The 13,656-nt window shown below is 58.1% G+C and overlaps 1 protein-coding gene across 1 annotated transcript; it reads left to right on the forward strand.

The window, feature by feature from the left end:
* The first annotated feature begins 1,055 nt into the window (after positions 1-1,055).
* Positions 1,056-4,310, forward strand: LOC139825529 (uncharacterized). Its single transcript, XM_071798620.1, has 5 exons — positions 1,056-1,339; positions 2,073-2,193; positions 2,657-2,866; positions 3,190-3,353; positions 3,652-4,310. The coding sequence occupies exons 1-5, from the start codon at positions 1,056-1,058 to the stop codon at positions 3,776-3,778; spliced, it is 906 nt and encodes a 301-aa protein (XP_071654721.1). The 3' UTR covers positions 3,779-4,310.
* The last annotated feature ends 9,346 nt before the right edge of the window (positions 4,311-13,656 follow it).

Here is a 13,656-nt window from a genome sequence, read left to right on the forward strand (position 1 = left end):
CACTCTGGGGGCCGGGAGCAGAGGCACAGGCAGAGCAAGGCTTGCTGAGCCCAGAGCCCTTGGGCGGCTCTGGCTCTTTGCTGGCGCTGGGCTGAGGCGGAGCGAGCAGCCGGCCCTTCCCAGCGTCCGCTCCTCCCGTCATCCGCCTCTGTCCTCGTTGCAGATGCCGGAGATGAGGGACTCGGTCATCTCACGCCATGACACCGCTGCTTCCCAGACCTCTTCTGGACGTGTTGTCGTCCTGCCATGGTACGTTTGACTTCACTTGGAGGAACGGGGGACAGTGGCACAGCTTCTGCATCTGTCCTGCTGTGGGCCTAGAGACGCATTTAGGCAACATTTCCCGCTACGTTTCTCCTGCTCCTTTTCTTTCCTCTCTGGGAGAGACTGCTCTTAGGTCCGGAAACGTTAATCTGCAAGGCTCTACGAGGAACTCGGAGGGCAAGATCAGAATTCAAAGGCGTCTTAGAAAACCAGAGCACTAGATAATACTCTGCTCTCCATGTGCGCGATGAGCAGAGTCATTTCCCCAGCAGCAGCAAGGGGGTTTTGTGGGAGGACGGCCATTCTCAGGGAAGGATGGAGAAACGCGGGCACAGGCTGACGGGGCCTCTCCCGGCACTGGAGCTTCTGCTGCGTCCCTCCGGGTTGGGCTGCGGTGGGAAACAACGTGGTGTCCTTTCTTCAGCCTGCTGCCTTCTTCCTCTGCCAGGTACCAACTTGAGACCGTGCCCAAAGTGCCAGCGCTGATAGACCTGAACGGATGTGTGAAGGGAAAAGGTGACGGCCTGTGGTGTGAACCTGCCCCAGCAGCAAATCTGTGTGCACGGGACCAATGCAGAAACCCCAGAGCCGGGTTCCCTTGAGATAAATGATTCCCCTCCCCAGAATGACTCCTGGACAGCACCAGTATCTGCCATGGAACCCCCCATTTCAGCACACGGATGAGAGAAAGCCATGCAAACAGTCTTCCCCAGGGAATAACGGTGCACTGTGGGCATGGGGCGTTGGATGAAAAAACAGTGTCAGAAAAGGCCTAAGACCTCCCAGGAAACATGGCTTTCCCCCAAAGGGGTGAAAAGGACCACCTTCCCCAGTGTTACCACAGCCCCGAGCAGACCCGCACGTCACTCTCCTTGGAACTGGCACACGAGTGGCACCCGGTTCCCAGAACAACACCGAGATGCTGTTCTGAAGAACCGTCTCCTTTCCCGTTTCTAGAGGATGCTGCCGGGAAGCGCCTCCTCCGTCGAGCCAGGCTTCCTCCACATCGGTTACCTGCCCTGACTGTGACGCCGGAGCAGGGTCAGAAAGCCGAGGGGAGTGAGCCTCGCGCCAGGTGAGACACTCGCACAAACGGGTGAGCGTGGCCCCCTGCTCCGGTCTCTGTGGGAGCGAGACGTTTCTCCCGGAAACACCCCACGTGCGCTTTGCCCACGTCCCACTGACTCACGGTTTCTTGCTCATGGCAGTGTCTGCAGCTTCTTGGCAGACTCTGCTGGCACCACCATTTCTTTCTTCCCTTCTGATGTGCAGATCTCTTGAGTAGCCAAGTGCAAAGGCTCGTTCCAGGAGCAGAAGGTCATTTTGGCGTTCCCTTCAGGTTGAAATGAGCCTGGCCTTTCTGTTTGCTGAGAACAGAGTTCTGCAGTTAATTACTGCAGAGGATTGCCCTGAGCAACCAGGAGCCTCTTCTGCGCTGACGCCTGTCTTACGGAGAGCTCAGTGGCAGGATGGCTTTTCCGTGGGGTCGTGTCCTCCCCCCTTTGACACTGTGTCCCCAGCGCCCAACCTGCCCGTACAGGGCGTAGCGCTATCTCCGGGCACAGGACCCTGTTCCTCTGGGTGCTCCAGCAAGAGAGGGCCGAGACCTGGGCATCCTGGGTTGCAGGGGGGCTGTTGGGCACATCCGAGGCTGACAGCTTGGGGTCTTCTCTGTGCCTGGGGACTTGATCACAAGGCTGTGAGCAGAGCCCGTTCTGCTGCAGAAGCAGGTGCGCCACCTGGAAGCACAGGATGCAGAACCAGCTCCTCCTGCGCTCCTGCCAACACGCCCTGTTGTGTCTTTGCAGGCAGCTACCGGTCATCCAGAGGAGCTGCTTGAAGGAAAAGGAGGAGAAAGGAAAGCTACCGCCTCTGGTTGCCCCCAGAGAAGTGGACTTCATAGCCAGAGCCATTGAGAGGAGAGAAAAGGTACCCGACACCGGATGCTGCAGGAGCACATCCTACTGGACTGTAGAGCAGCGTTGCTCCACACACGCCAGCGCTCACAAGATTCTTCACTGGGTGTTCACAGGACCACTGACCGGTTGCTTTGGTGTTTGCTTGGAGAGAGGCGGGTCACTGTCAGTTGAGAATATACTTGTCACTTCCAGCAGCCTGGAAACACCCCCAGAGCCCTCACGCGGGGCTGTTTCTGTCGGCCCGGTGGCTGCAGGGCTGGTCTGGGCTCGCCAGCTGCCGGCTGGTTTGTAGCCCGGTGGTGGCTGATCTCCCTGGTCATCCCAGACGGGCTCCTCGGTGGAGCCTGCGGGAACCTGGGAGCAAACCAGCGTGGACAGCGAGGCAGAAGAGAAGGGAGGGAAGGGAGGGAAACAGCTCAGCCGTGGCAGGACAGACTGATGCTGCCTGCTATTGCATTTCATTCGGCCTCCAGAATAAACGGGAGAAGAAGAAAGAGGAGAAGCTTCCACAGTATATCCAGAAATTCCTGGAAGGAGAGGAAAAGAAGAAAAAAGAGGCGGCGGTAGGGGAAAAAAGTAAACGGCCGTCAGCCGGAGCAATGAAAGCAAAGGCCGAGGCAGAAAAGGAGACACCCGGTGTGGAAGGAGAGGCAGAAAACCCAGAGGAGATGCAGAGGAGCCAGGTACTTGGGATTCCTGCAGAAGAAGAGCACTTTCTCCCACGGGGCGGCTGAGACCGCAAAGCACCTCTGGCACCCAAGCCGTCACAGCAGCGTTGCTGCAGCAGAGCCGGGCGGGTGATGCTGCCCTTCCTGAGCAAGAAGGGGGACACAGAGTTGCAGTGAAACCCTGGTGACACTCAGAGGTCACCCCAGGGCCTGCTGAGCTCCTTCTCCCGGTTCTCCCTGTCCCCTGTGGTCCATCCAGAAGTGTTCTGGGGTCTGCGTGCTGGGAAGCAGCACCCTCCGGGTGCGGGGCTGTTGTGTGAGAGTCTCCTCCTGTGCAGGAATCCAGCTCCCCCGAGTGCTCCTCAGACAGCTCCCCGAGCAGCGTGGAGTCAGACGAGTCCAGCTGTGACCTGCTGGAGATCAGGACCATTATGGAGGACTGGGAAGAGGCCAGAGAAGAGCCCCCCACAGTCCCTGAGGACAACAGCGTCCCCCCGAAGCGGTACGAGTGTGCCCGCTCCAGCCGAGCCCTGGGGCTGTGGGGGGAGAGCCAGAGGTGGTGGGTACAGGGAGCCAACCCCCGAGCCACGGGGCTGCACAGGGCGCCCGGGGATTTCTGCAGCCACGGGAACGGGCTGGGTTAGACCCCACGGCAGGGGCCAGAGCAGGGGCTTGAAACCCCTCCTGCCTCCAGGGGGCTGTGGGGCAGAATGGGGCCACATAGCTGTGGGGCTGAGTGTGGGAAGAGGCAGGACGGTCCCAGCTGCAGAGTCAGGGAGACTTTGTCCTTGCTGTTGCAGGAGCCTTTCCCCACGGACAGACCGGGCCCTGCGGGAGGTGGTGACCTGCATCCTGGGGCAGGTGGCCCGCAAGAGGAGAGGGGAGAGGGATGAGCAGCTGGATCTGCAGGACAAGCTCCAGTGGTAAATCTCTCCGGACACGGGCAGCGCTTCCTCTCCCGCAGTCCCTTCCTCCTGCTCCCCGCAGCCCCGCGGGAGAGAGCCGCTTCTCCTGGCACCGGCCTCTCGGCAGAGCCGCTCCTGCGGCCGCGGCTGGCGCCCAGCTGGGAGCCCGGCTGGAGCGCGCTCCTGTGCTCACACCACCTCCTCCCGCTGTGTGTCTGCAGCGAGCTGGCCGTGCTGCGCTGGGAACGGTCGGGGAAAGAGGCAGGCAGCAGCCAACACCTGCGGGAAGCTGCACCCCAGGCTGCACCCCCTGCCAAGGCGGGGGAGAGGAGGGCAGGACCGGTACGTCCCCAAGGTTGATGTGGTGGCGTTTGTAATGGCGACGGCGCAACGGTGCGGCCAGGCTGGTCTGGGACAGCAAGCAGCCGGGTTGCTTTCAGCCCCGCGCTCCCTTGGCTCAGGGGTCGTTGCAGAAAGGCTCTGCAGTCGGGACCGTGAGCAAAGCAGGGCTGATGGAGAGGCTGAAAAGAAGGGGCAGGAGGGAGGGGGGCGCTGAAATCCCCCCAGCCCCTGCCAGGGACACCAGCACTGCCTGCTGCTGCATTGCCGTGGTCCTGCAGGTGCAGCCCCGCGTGTGCACGGAGGAGGAAACACGCAAGCTCTGGGAGTCCTTGTGCAGCAAGATAGAGCAGAAGCGCAGCAGTGGCACCGCCAAAGGCCTGGAAAAAAGAGCCAGAGCAATGGGAGGCCCAGGTACCGCAGGCCGTGAAAAACAACTGGGGAAAGAGCATTCCCAGTTGAGTGTTTGCCTTTTGGAGGGCTCGCCTCTGAAAAAGGGGCTGTGGGCCAGCTTCAGGCCAGAGCTGGGCAAAGAGGGTGTTTTCCTGACAGCCCTGGGGGCACGGAGAGCAGCAGGGTGGGACTGCACCCCAGGGACCTGGACCTGCTCTCTCCAGACAGCAGCAGATCCCACCACAGGTGTCCTGACCAGACTTGTTGCTCTGCACCTCTGTGCATACAAGACTGCAGAGCTTTGTACTCAACTCCGCAGCTCTGGAGAGCGGATCTGCTCCACGTCGGCCAGTGCCAGGAGACCGTCTCAGGCGCTGAGGCTCACGAGAGAGACGTCCAGCAAGAGCCTTCTCCGGCGTGACGAGCGCCAGTGCCGGCCAGGCTGCTGGCACCAGCTCTTGCCCCGATCAGTAAAGCCCCCCCTGCAAACCGCTGGGTCTCACGCTGTGGGTGTTTCCTTGGTGGCTGTGAGGCTGCGCTGGGCAGTGGGTGAGCGCTGGGGGGGCAGGGAAAGGCCTGCAGGGAGAGGGCTGGAGCTCCGGCCCTGCTCCAAGGGCAGCCCTCCCCAAGGCTCTGCTGGACCCGCTCGGCTGCGGCCCCGCTCTTGGTGCCCCTGCACCTTGTGGCCCTGGCACTGAGCCTGCTGCAGCTGCACATCCCGGACAGGAGCGGGAGGAGGAGGAGGAGGAGGAGGATGTGAAAAATGCAGTTGTGATTTGTGCTAATGTCAGCAATCAGGACACAGAACCACGGGCACAGTTCCATGCGGTGCTTTATTCCAGCGCTGGGAAACCAGGGGTTCGCACCCAAAGCTTCCAACAGCTGATTCAGACCATACCTTATTATACAAGTCAGTCACATACATATTCATTACACCCCTGACAACCATTAGAATATTCCACACCTATAATAACACAAACTTTCTATCTAAAAGATGCTACAATTATCAGTTATTTTCTACGGTACCAACTTTAAAAGAATATATCGTAAATCTATGTCCACCTTAAGAATAAGGCTCGGTTACAGTTACCTGCCTTGTAAGAATATACCATAAATCTATGTCAGCTTTAAGAACAGAGTTTGGTTACTGATTACAAGAGTTCTATGGCTACAGGGCTGGTTGCCATCCTAATATTAATCCAACTGTAACAGATCCAGCGATATTCAGGGAAGACCCATCCTGTCCTGTTCCATGGAACAAAACCTCTTGTCAGGTTGATTCCTCTCAGCCGCAGGCCCTGCCGGCCGCCCTCACGCATCCCGGGGGCGCCGGGGGCTCCCGCCCCGCGTTGCCCCGCACGCAGCGCTCCCGCAAGGCCCCGCACACCGAGGGAGCGGGGGGAGGAGGCGGCTGCGGGGGGATTCGAACTCGGCACCCGGAGCACAGGGGGGGCGGGGAGGGGAGGAGAGGGACGAAGCCCGCGCGGTGCAGGGGCGGAGGGGGCGGGGCCAAGGAGAGGGGGGCGGGGTGATGAGGAGGAGGCGTGGCCACGCAGCGGGATCGCCCGGACGCCTGGGTCCTCTCTCCCGAACTCCTGGGTCCCTTGGGGCACTCCTGGGTCCCCCCCCAACTACTGGGTCCTTAGGGGTACCCCTGGGTCCCCTTTCCCAAACTCCTGGGTCCCCTCTCCAGGACTCCTGGGTCCCTTTCCCGAATTCCTGGGTCCCTCCCCAACTACTGGGTCCTTAGGGGTACTCCTGGGTCCCTCCTGAACTAAATCCCCACCTGAACTCCTGGGTCCTCTCTCCCGAACTCCTGGGTCCCTTTCCCGAACTCCTGGGTCCCTTTCCCGAACTCCTGGGTCCCTTTCCCGAACTCCTGGGTCCCTTTCCTGAACGCCTGGGTCCCTTTCTGGAACTCCTGGGTCCCTCCTGACCTGAATCCCCGCCTGAACTCCCGGGTCCCTTTCCCGGATGCCTGGGTCCTCTCTCCAGGACTCCTGGGTCCCCATTCCTGAAAATCTGGGTCCCTCCTGAACTGAATCCCCGCCCAAACTCCTGGGTCCGCACTCCCGAACTCCTGGGTCCCCTCTCCAGGACTCCTGGTCTCTTGGGGCACTCCTGGGTCCCTCCCCAGCTACTGGGTCCTTAGGGGTACTCCTGGGTCCCTCCTGAACTGAATCCCCACCCAAACGCCTGGGTCCCCTTTCCCAGACGCCTGGGTCCCCTTTCCCAGATGCCTGGGTACCTTGGGGCACTCCTGGGTCCCTCCCCAGCTACTGGGTCCTTAGGGGTACTCCTGGGTCCCTCCTGAACTGAATCCCCACCCGAACGCCTGGGTCCCCTTTCCCAGACGCCTGGGTCCCTTGGGGCACTCCTGGGTCCCCCCCAAACTACTGGGTCCTTAGGGGTACTCCTGGGTCCGTCCTGAACTGAATCCCCATCCGAACTCCTGGGTCCTCTCTCCCGAACTCCTGGGTCCCTTTCCCAACTACTGGGTCCTTAGGGGCACTCCTGGGTCCCTTCTGAACTGAATCCCCGCCCGAACTCCTGGGTCCACACTCCCGAACTCCTGGGTCCTCTCTCCCGAACTCCTGGGTCCCCCCACAACTACTGGGTCCTTAGGGGTGCTCCTGGGTCCCTCCTGAACTGAATCCCCGCCCGAACTCCTGGGTCTGATAGAGGGCACGAACATTTTAAGGGTTAACAAAACATAATTGGGTGCCCACTAACGAGCCAACACTTTAAGGCTGAGCCACACGAGTGCTCAGTTCAGAGCTTTAGGTGAACTCATGGTACGGAAACCAGAACCCAGCAGTGCCAGGATCAGGAGTTTTACGGCACCAGCTGTGAACTTGAGGGGACGAGAGAACCGAGATTTACAGCAAAAAGGGGGCGCCAGGCTGGGTTCAACCGACCTGGAGCTTGGGTCCCAGTCCATTCAACACAAGGAGCCAAACCTGAGGAAGCTGAAGGAGCCTTCATCCAAAGAGCCCTCCTCCAGAGCACCAGGTGGCGCCGCGCAGGCGAACGGGGGGGTCCAGGCGGAGACCACGGCAGTGATGAGCGGGAAAGGTTATGGATGTGCGCGGGCGCTCCGGGGTCGTTGGGACATGAGCACCTCGCTGTATTTAAACGCAGCTCCTGCCGCTCGGAGCGGCGCACGAGGGGTGGAACCATCGCTCCCCTTGCGCCCGACGGCGAAACGAACGCAGCTGCTCTGGAGCCCTGCGGGGTGTGAAGGTTCATGGCTCCGGAGGCTGTAAAGTTGTTTCTGCGCCTCCGTTCCCCTCATGCCCCCCCCATTCCCTTCACCCCGACCCCCAATCCACCCCCCACCCCGACCCCCAGCTCCCCCCCCACCCCGGCCCCCCCAATGCCCCCCCCGACCCCCAGTTCCTCCCCACACTCGCCCCCAATGCCCCCTCACACCGACCCCCAAGGCCACCCCCGCACACCAACCCCCCAATTCCCCCCTCAAACACCGACCCTCAATCCCCCCCCGGGACCCTAATTCCCCCACACACCGACCCCCAACGCCCCCCACACCAACCCCTAATGCCCCTCACATCGACCCCCAAATCCTCCCCACACTGACCCCTCAAATCCTCCCCAGACTGACCCCCAACTTCTCCCCCACACCGACCCCCAATTCCCCCCACACCGACCCCCAATGCCCCCCCTCACACCAAACCCCAATTCCTCCCCACACTGACCCCCAATGCCCCCTCACTCCGACCCCCAAGGCCCCCCCTGCACTGACCCCCCCACACCGACCCCCCAATTCCGCCCTCAAACACCGACCCCCAATGCCCCCCCCGGACCCTAATTCCCCCTCGCACCGACCCCCAACGCCCCCCACACACTGACCCCCAGTTCCTGCCCCCCACACCAACCCCTAATGCCCCTCACATCGACCCCCAAATCCTCCCCACACTGACCCCTCAAATCCTCCCCAGACCGAGCCCCAATTCCCCCCACACTGACCCCCAATGCCCCCCCCACGCCAGACCCCAATTCCCCCCCACACCGACCCCCAATTCCCCCCACACTGATCCCCAATTCCCCCCACACTGATCCCCAATGCCCCCCCCCACACCGACCCCCAGTTCCTCCCCACACTGACCCCCAATGCCCCCTCACACCGACCCTCAAGGCCCCCCCTGCACTGACCCCTCCCCACCGACCCCCCAATTCCCCCCTCAATCATCGACCCCCAATCCCCCCCACTGGACCCTAATTCCCCCTCGCACCGACCCCCAACGCCCCCCACACACCGACCCCCAGTTACTGCCCCCCACACCAACCCCTAATGCCCCTCACATCGACCCCCAATGCCCCTCACATCGACCCCCAAATCTTCCCACACTGACCCATCAAATCCTCCCCAGACCAACCCCCAACTTCCCCCCCCACCGACCCCCAATTCCCCCTCACACCGAGCCCCCAAGCCCCCCCCACCGACCCCCAATTCCCCCCACACTGACCCCCAATGTCCCGCTCACACCGACCCCCCGTTTCTCCCCCACAACAGACCCCAGTTCCTCCCCCACACCGCCCCCCAATTCCCCCTCACACACCGACCCCAAATCCCCACCCCCACACTGCCCCCCAAATCCCCCCCTCACACCAACACCCAATGCCCCCCCTCACACCGACCCCCAGTGTCCCCCCCCGACCCCCCAATGCCCCTCACACCGACCCCAATTCCTCGCCCCACACCGACCCCCAATGCCCCTCCCGCCGACCCCCAGCTCCCCTCACAACCTCCACCAAAACGGCGGCGCCTCCCTCTCCTCCCTCCCGCCTTTTCCCGCCACACACCCCCGGCACGTGACGCCGGCGAGGGGGCGTGGCGGGCGGGGAGGGGGCGTGGCCGCGGCGCCGGCGGGCGGGAAGCGCCGTGGCGGGAAACGCCGGGTGAGGAGATTGCGTCCCCTCGGGTCCCTCGTGTCCCTTCATGTCCCCTCGTGTCCCTTCATGTCCCCTCGTGTCCCATCGGGTCCCCTCGCGTCCCTCGGGTCCCCTCATCGTCCCCTCGGGTCCCCTCATCTCCTCAGCACCCCCACTGGAGCCCCCCCGTCCCTCCCCTCCAGGAGAGACCCCGGGGCTGGGGCGGATCCGCCATCAATCCCCCCACAGACTTTTTCCCTCTTTCCTCCCCCTTTTCCCTCTTTTCCCTCTTTCCCCCTTTATCCCTGTTTCCCCCCTTTTTCCCCCTTTTCCCCCTTTTTCCCTCTTCCCCCTCTTTTCCCCCTTTTTCTCCCTTTTCCCCTCTTTCCCCCCTTTTCCCTCTTTCCCCTTTTATCCCTCTTTTCCCTCTTTCCGCCCTTTTTCCCTCTTTTCCCCTTTATCCCTTTTTTCCCTCTTTCCGCCCTTTTTGCTCTTTCCCCCTTTATCCCTCTTTTCCCTCTTTCCCCCCCTTTTCCCTCTTTCCCCTTTATCCCTCTTTGCCCCCTTTTTCCCCTCTTTTTCCTCTTTCCCCCTCTTTCCCTCTTTTCCCTCTTCCCCCTTTTTCCCTTTTCCCCCCTTTTTCCCTCTTTTTCCTCTTTCCCCCCTTTTCTCCCCTTTTCCCTCTTCCCTCTTTTCCCTTCTTTCCCCCCTTTCCCTCTTCCCCCCTTTATCCCTGTTTCTCCCCTTTTTCCCCCTTTTCCCTCTTTCCTCACTTTTCCCCCTTTTCCCTCTTTCCACCCTTTTCCCCTCTTTCCCCCCTTTTCCCCTCTTTCCCCCGTTTTTCCCTCTTTTCCCTTTCCCCCCTTTTCCCTCTTTCCACCCTTTTCCCCTCTTTCCCCCCTTTTCCCCTCTTTCCCCCGTTTTTCCCTCTTTTCCCTTTTCCCCCTTTTCCCTCTTCCCCGTTTCCCTCTCCCGTTTTCCCGTCCCTCCTCCCATTCCCATGCAGCCCAACCCCTTCCCCCCTTTTCCCCAGAGCAGTTTTTATACAGATCCCCCCTTTCCCCCCAGCCCCGAACCCCCGGGGGTTTCTCAGCATCAGCAGCCACTTCACTCCCCCCCAATTTAACTCTTTGTGTCTCTTTTCCAGGCTCTTTGGGAGCCCGGGTGTCCTGGGGCCGCTCTGGTTTTTGCTCCGGGGTGTTTGGAGCCCGGTGACCATGGACCTGTTTCCCTTGGGCGACGAGCTGCGTGGCTTTGCCCAGAGCCCCGGGCTGCTCTGCGGGGAAGCGCTGGACCTGAGCCTGGAGCCCAACCTGAGCCTGGAGCCCAGTCTGAGCCTGGAGCCCGACCTGAGCCTGGAGCCCAGTCTGAGCCTGGAGCCCAGTCTGAGCCTGGAGCCCAACCTGAGCCTGGAGCCCGACCTGGAGCCCAACCTGAGCCTGGAGCCCGACCTGGAGCCCAATGTGAGCCTGGAGCCTGACCTGGAGCCCAACCTGAGCCTTGAACCTGACCTGGAGCCCAACCTGAGCCTGGAGCCCAACCTGAGCCTGGAGCCCGACCTGAGCCTGGAGCCCGACCTGAGCCTGGAGCCCGACCTGGAGCCCAACGTGAGCCTGGAGCCTGACCTGGAGCCCAATGTGAGCCTGGAGCCTGACCTGGAGACCAACCTGAGCCTTGAACCTGACCTGGAGCCCAACCTGAGCCTGGAGCCCAACCTGAGCCTGGAGCCCGACCTGGAGCCCAGCCTGAGCCTGGAGCCTGACCTGGAGCCCAGCCTGAGCCTTGAACCTGACCTGGAGCCCAACCTGAGCCTGGAGCCCAACCTGAGCCTGGAGCCCGACCTGGAGCCCAACCTGAGCCTGGAACCTGACCTGGAGCCCAACCTGAGCCTGGAGCCTGACCTGGAGCCCAACCTGATCATTGAGCTCAGTATTTACTAATGATGGTCAGTATTTATTAATGATGATCAGTATTTATTAATGGTCATCAGTAATTATTAATAACGGCTAGTATTTATTAATGACGATCAGTATTTATTAATGATGGTCAGTATTTATTAATGATGATCAGTATTTATTAGTGGTGATCAGTAATTATTAATAACGGTCAGTATTTATTAATGACGATCACTATTTACTAATGATGGTCAGTATTTACTAATGATGATCAGTATTTATTAGTGGTGATCAGTAATTATTAATAACGGTCAGTATTTATTAATGACGATCAGTATTTATTAATGATGGTCAGTATTTATTAATGACGATCAGTATTTATTAATGATGGTCAGTATTTATTAAGGACAATCAGCATTTATTAATGATGGTCAGTATTTATTAATGATGATCAGCATTATTAATAAGGATCAATATTTACTAATGGTGATCAGTATTTGTTAATAACGATCAGTATTTATTAGTGATAGTCAGTATTTATTAATGGTGATCAGTATTTATTAATGATGGTCAGTATTTATTAAGGACGATCAGTATTTATTAATGGTGATCAGTAATTATTAATAACAGTCAGTATTTATTAATGACGATCAGTAGTTATTAATGATGGTCAGTATTTATTAAGGACAATCAGCATTTATTAATGATGGTCAGTATTTATTCATGACAATCAGCATTATTAATAAGGATCGATATTTATTAATGGTGATCAGCATTTATTAATAACGATCAGTATTTATTAGTGATGGTCAGTATTTATTAATGGCGATCAGTATGTATTAATGACGGTCAGTATTTATTAATAACGATTGGTATTTCTTAATGATGATCAGTATTTATTAATGATGGCCAGTATTTATTAATGATGATCAGCATTATGAATAAGGATCAATATTTATTAATGGTGATCAGCATTTATTAATAACGATCAGTATTTATTAATGATGGTCAGTATTTATTAATGGCGATCAGTATTTATTAATGATGGCCAGTATTTATTAATGGCTGGAAGGACCATTCAGCCAGCCAGCCACAGTCCAGGAGGTTCCTCCAGTGCATTGATGATAACTTCCTCATGCAGATGGTGGAGGAGCCGACCAGGAGAGGTGCACTGCTGGATCTCATCCTCACTAACAAAGAGGATCTGGTCGAAGCAGTAAAGGTTGAGGGCTGCCTGGGTTGCAGTGACCATGAGATGGTGGAGTTCAGCATCTCGTGTGGCAGGAACAGAATAGCAAGTAGAATTGCAACCCTGGACTTTAGCAGGGCTAATTTCGGCCTTTTCAAGCAATTGCTGGGGGCAATCCCATGGGCAAGACTGCTTGAAGGAAAAGGGGCCCAAGAGAGCTGGATTGCATTCAGAGATTGCTTCTTCCATGCTCAGGATCAGAGCATCCCCACACGTAGGAAGTCGAGGAAGGGAGCCAGAAGGCCTGTGTGGTTGAGTAGGGATCTGTTGGGTATGCTCAAGCAGAAGAGGCGAGTTTACAGGTCATGGAAGCAGGGGCTGGCCACTTGGGAGGAATATAAGGCTGCTGTTAGAGGATGCAGGAAGGCAGCTAGGATAGCCAAGGCCTCCTTAGAATTACAGCTGGCGAGAGGGGTCAAGGACAGCAAGAAGAACTTTTTCAAATACATAGCAGATAAAACTAATACCAGAGGCAATGTAGGCCCACTGATGAATGAGGTGGGTGCCCTGGTGGCAGAAGACACAGAGAAGGCAGAATTGCTGAATGCCTTCTTTGTCTCTGTCTACTCCGCTGGAGGCTGTCCTGGGGAGCCCTGTACCCCTGAGACCCCGGATGAAGCCAGGTTAATGGAGGAGTTTGCTTTAGTCGATGAGGACTGGGTTAGGGAACAATTAAATAGTCTGGACGTCCATAAATCCATGGGCCCAGATGGGATGCATCCGCGGGTGCTGAGGGAGCTGGCTGAAGTCATTGCTGGACCGCTCTCCATCATTTTTGCCAAGTCTTGGGAAACGGGAGAGGTGCCCGAGGATTGGAGGAAAGCAAATGTCACTGCAGTCTGCAAAAAGGGCAAGAAGGAGGACCCGGGTAATTATAGACCGGTCAGCCTCACCTCTGTCCCTGGGAAAGTAATGGAACAGCTTATCCTTGGTGTCATCTCAAGGCACATCAGGGATAAGAGGGTCATTAGGGGCAGTCAGCACGGCTTTACCAAGGGTAAGTCATGCTTGACCAACCTCATAGCCTTTTATGAGAATGTACCAAGGTGGATGGATGATGGCAGAGCGGTGGATGTGGTCTACCTTGACTTCAGTAAAGCCTTTGACACAGTCTGCACAGCATCCTCACAG

The sequence above is a fragment of the Patagioenas fasciata genome, chromosome 23 (assembly GCF_037038585.1).
Source record: "Patagioenas fasciata isolate bPatFas1 chromosome 23, bPatFas1.hap1, whole genome shotgun sequence".
Lineage (NCBI taxonomy): Eukaryota > Metazoa > Chordata > Aves > Columbiformes > Columbidae > Patagioenas > Patagioenas fasciata.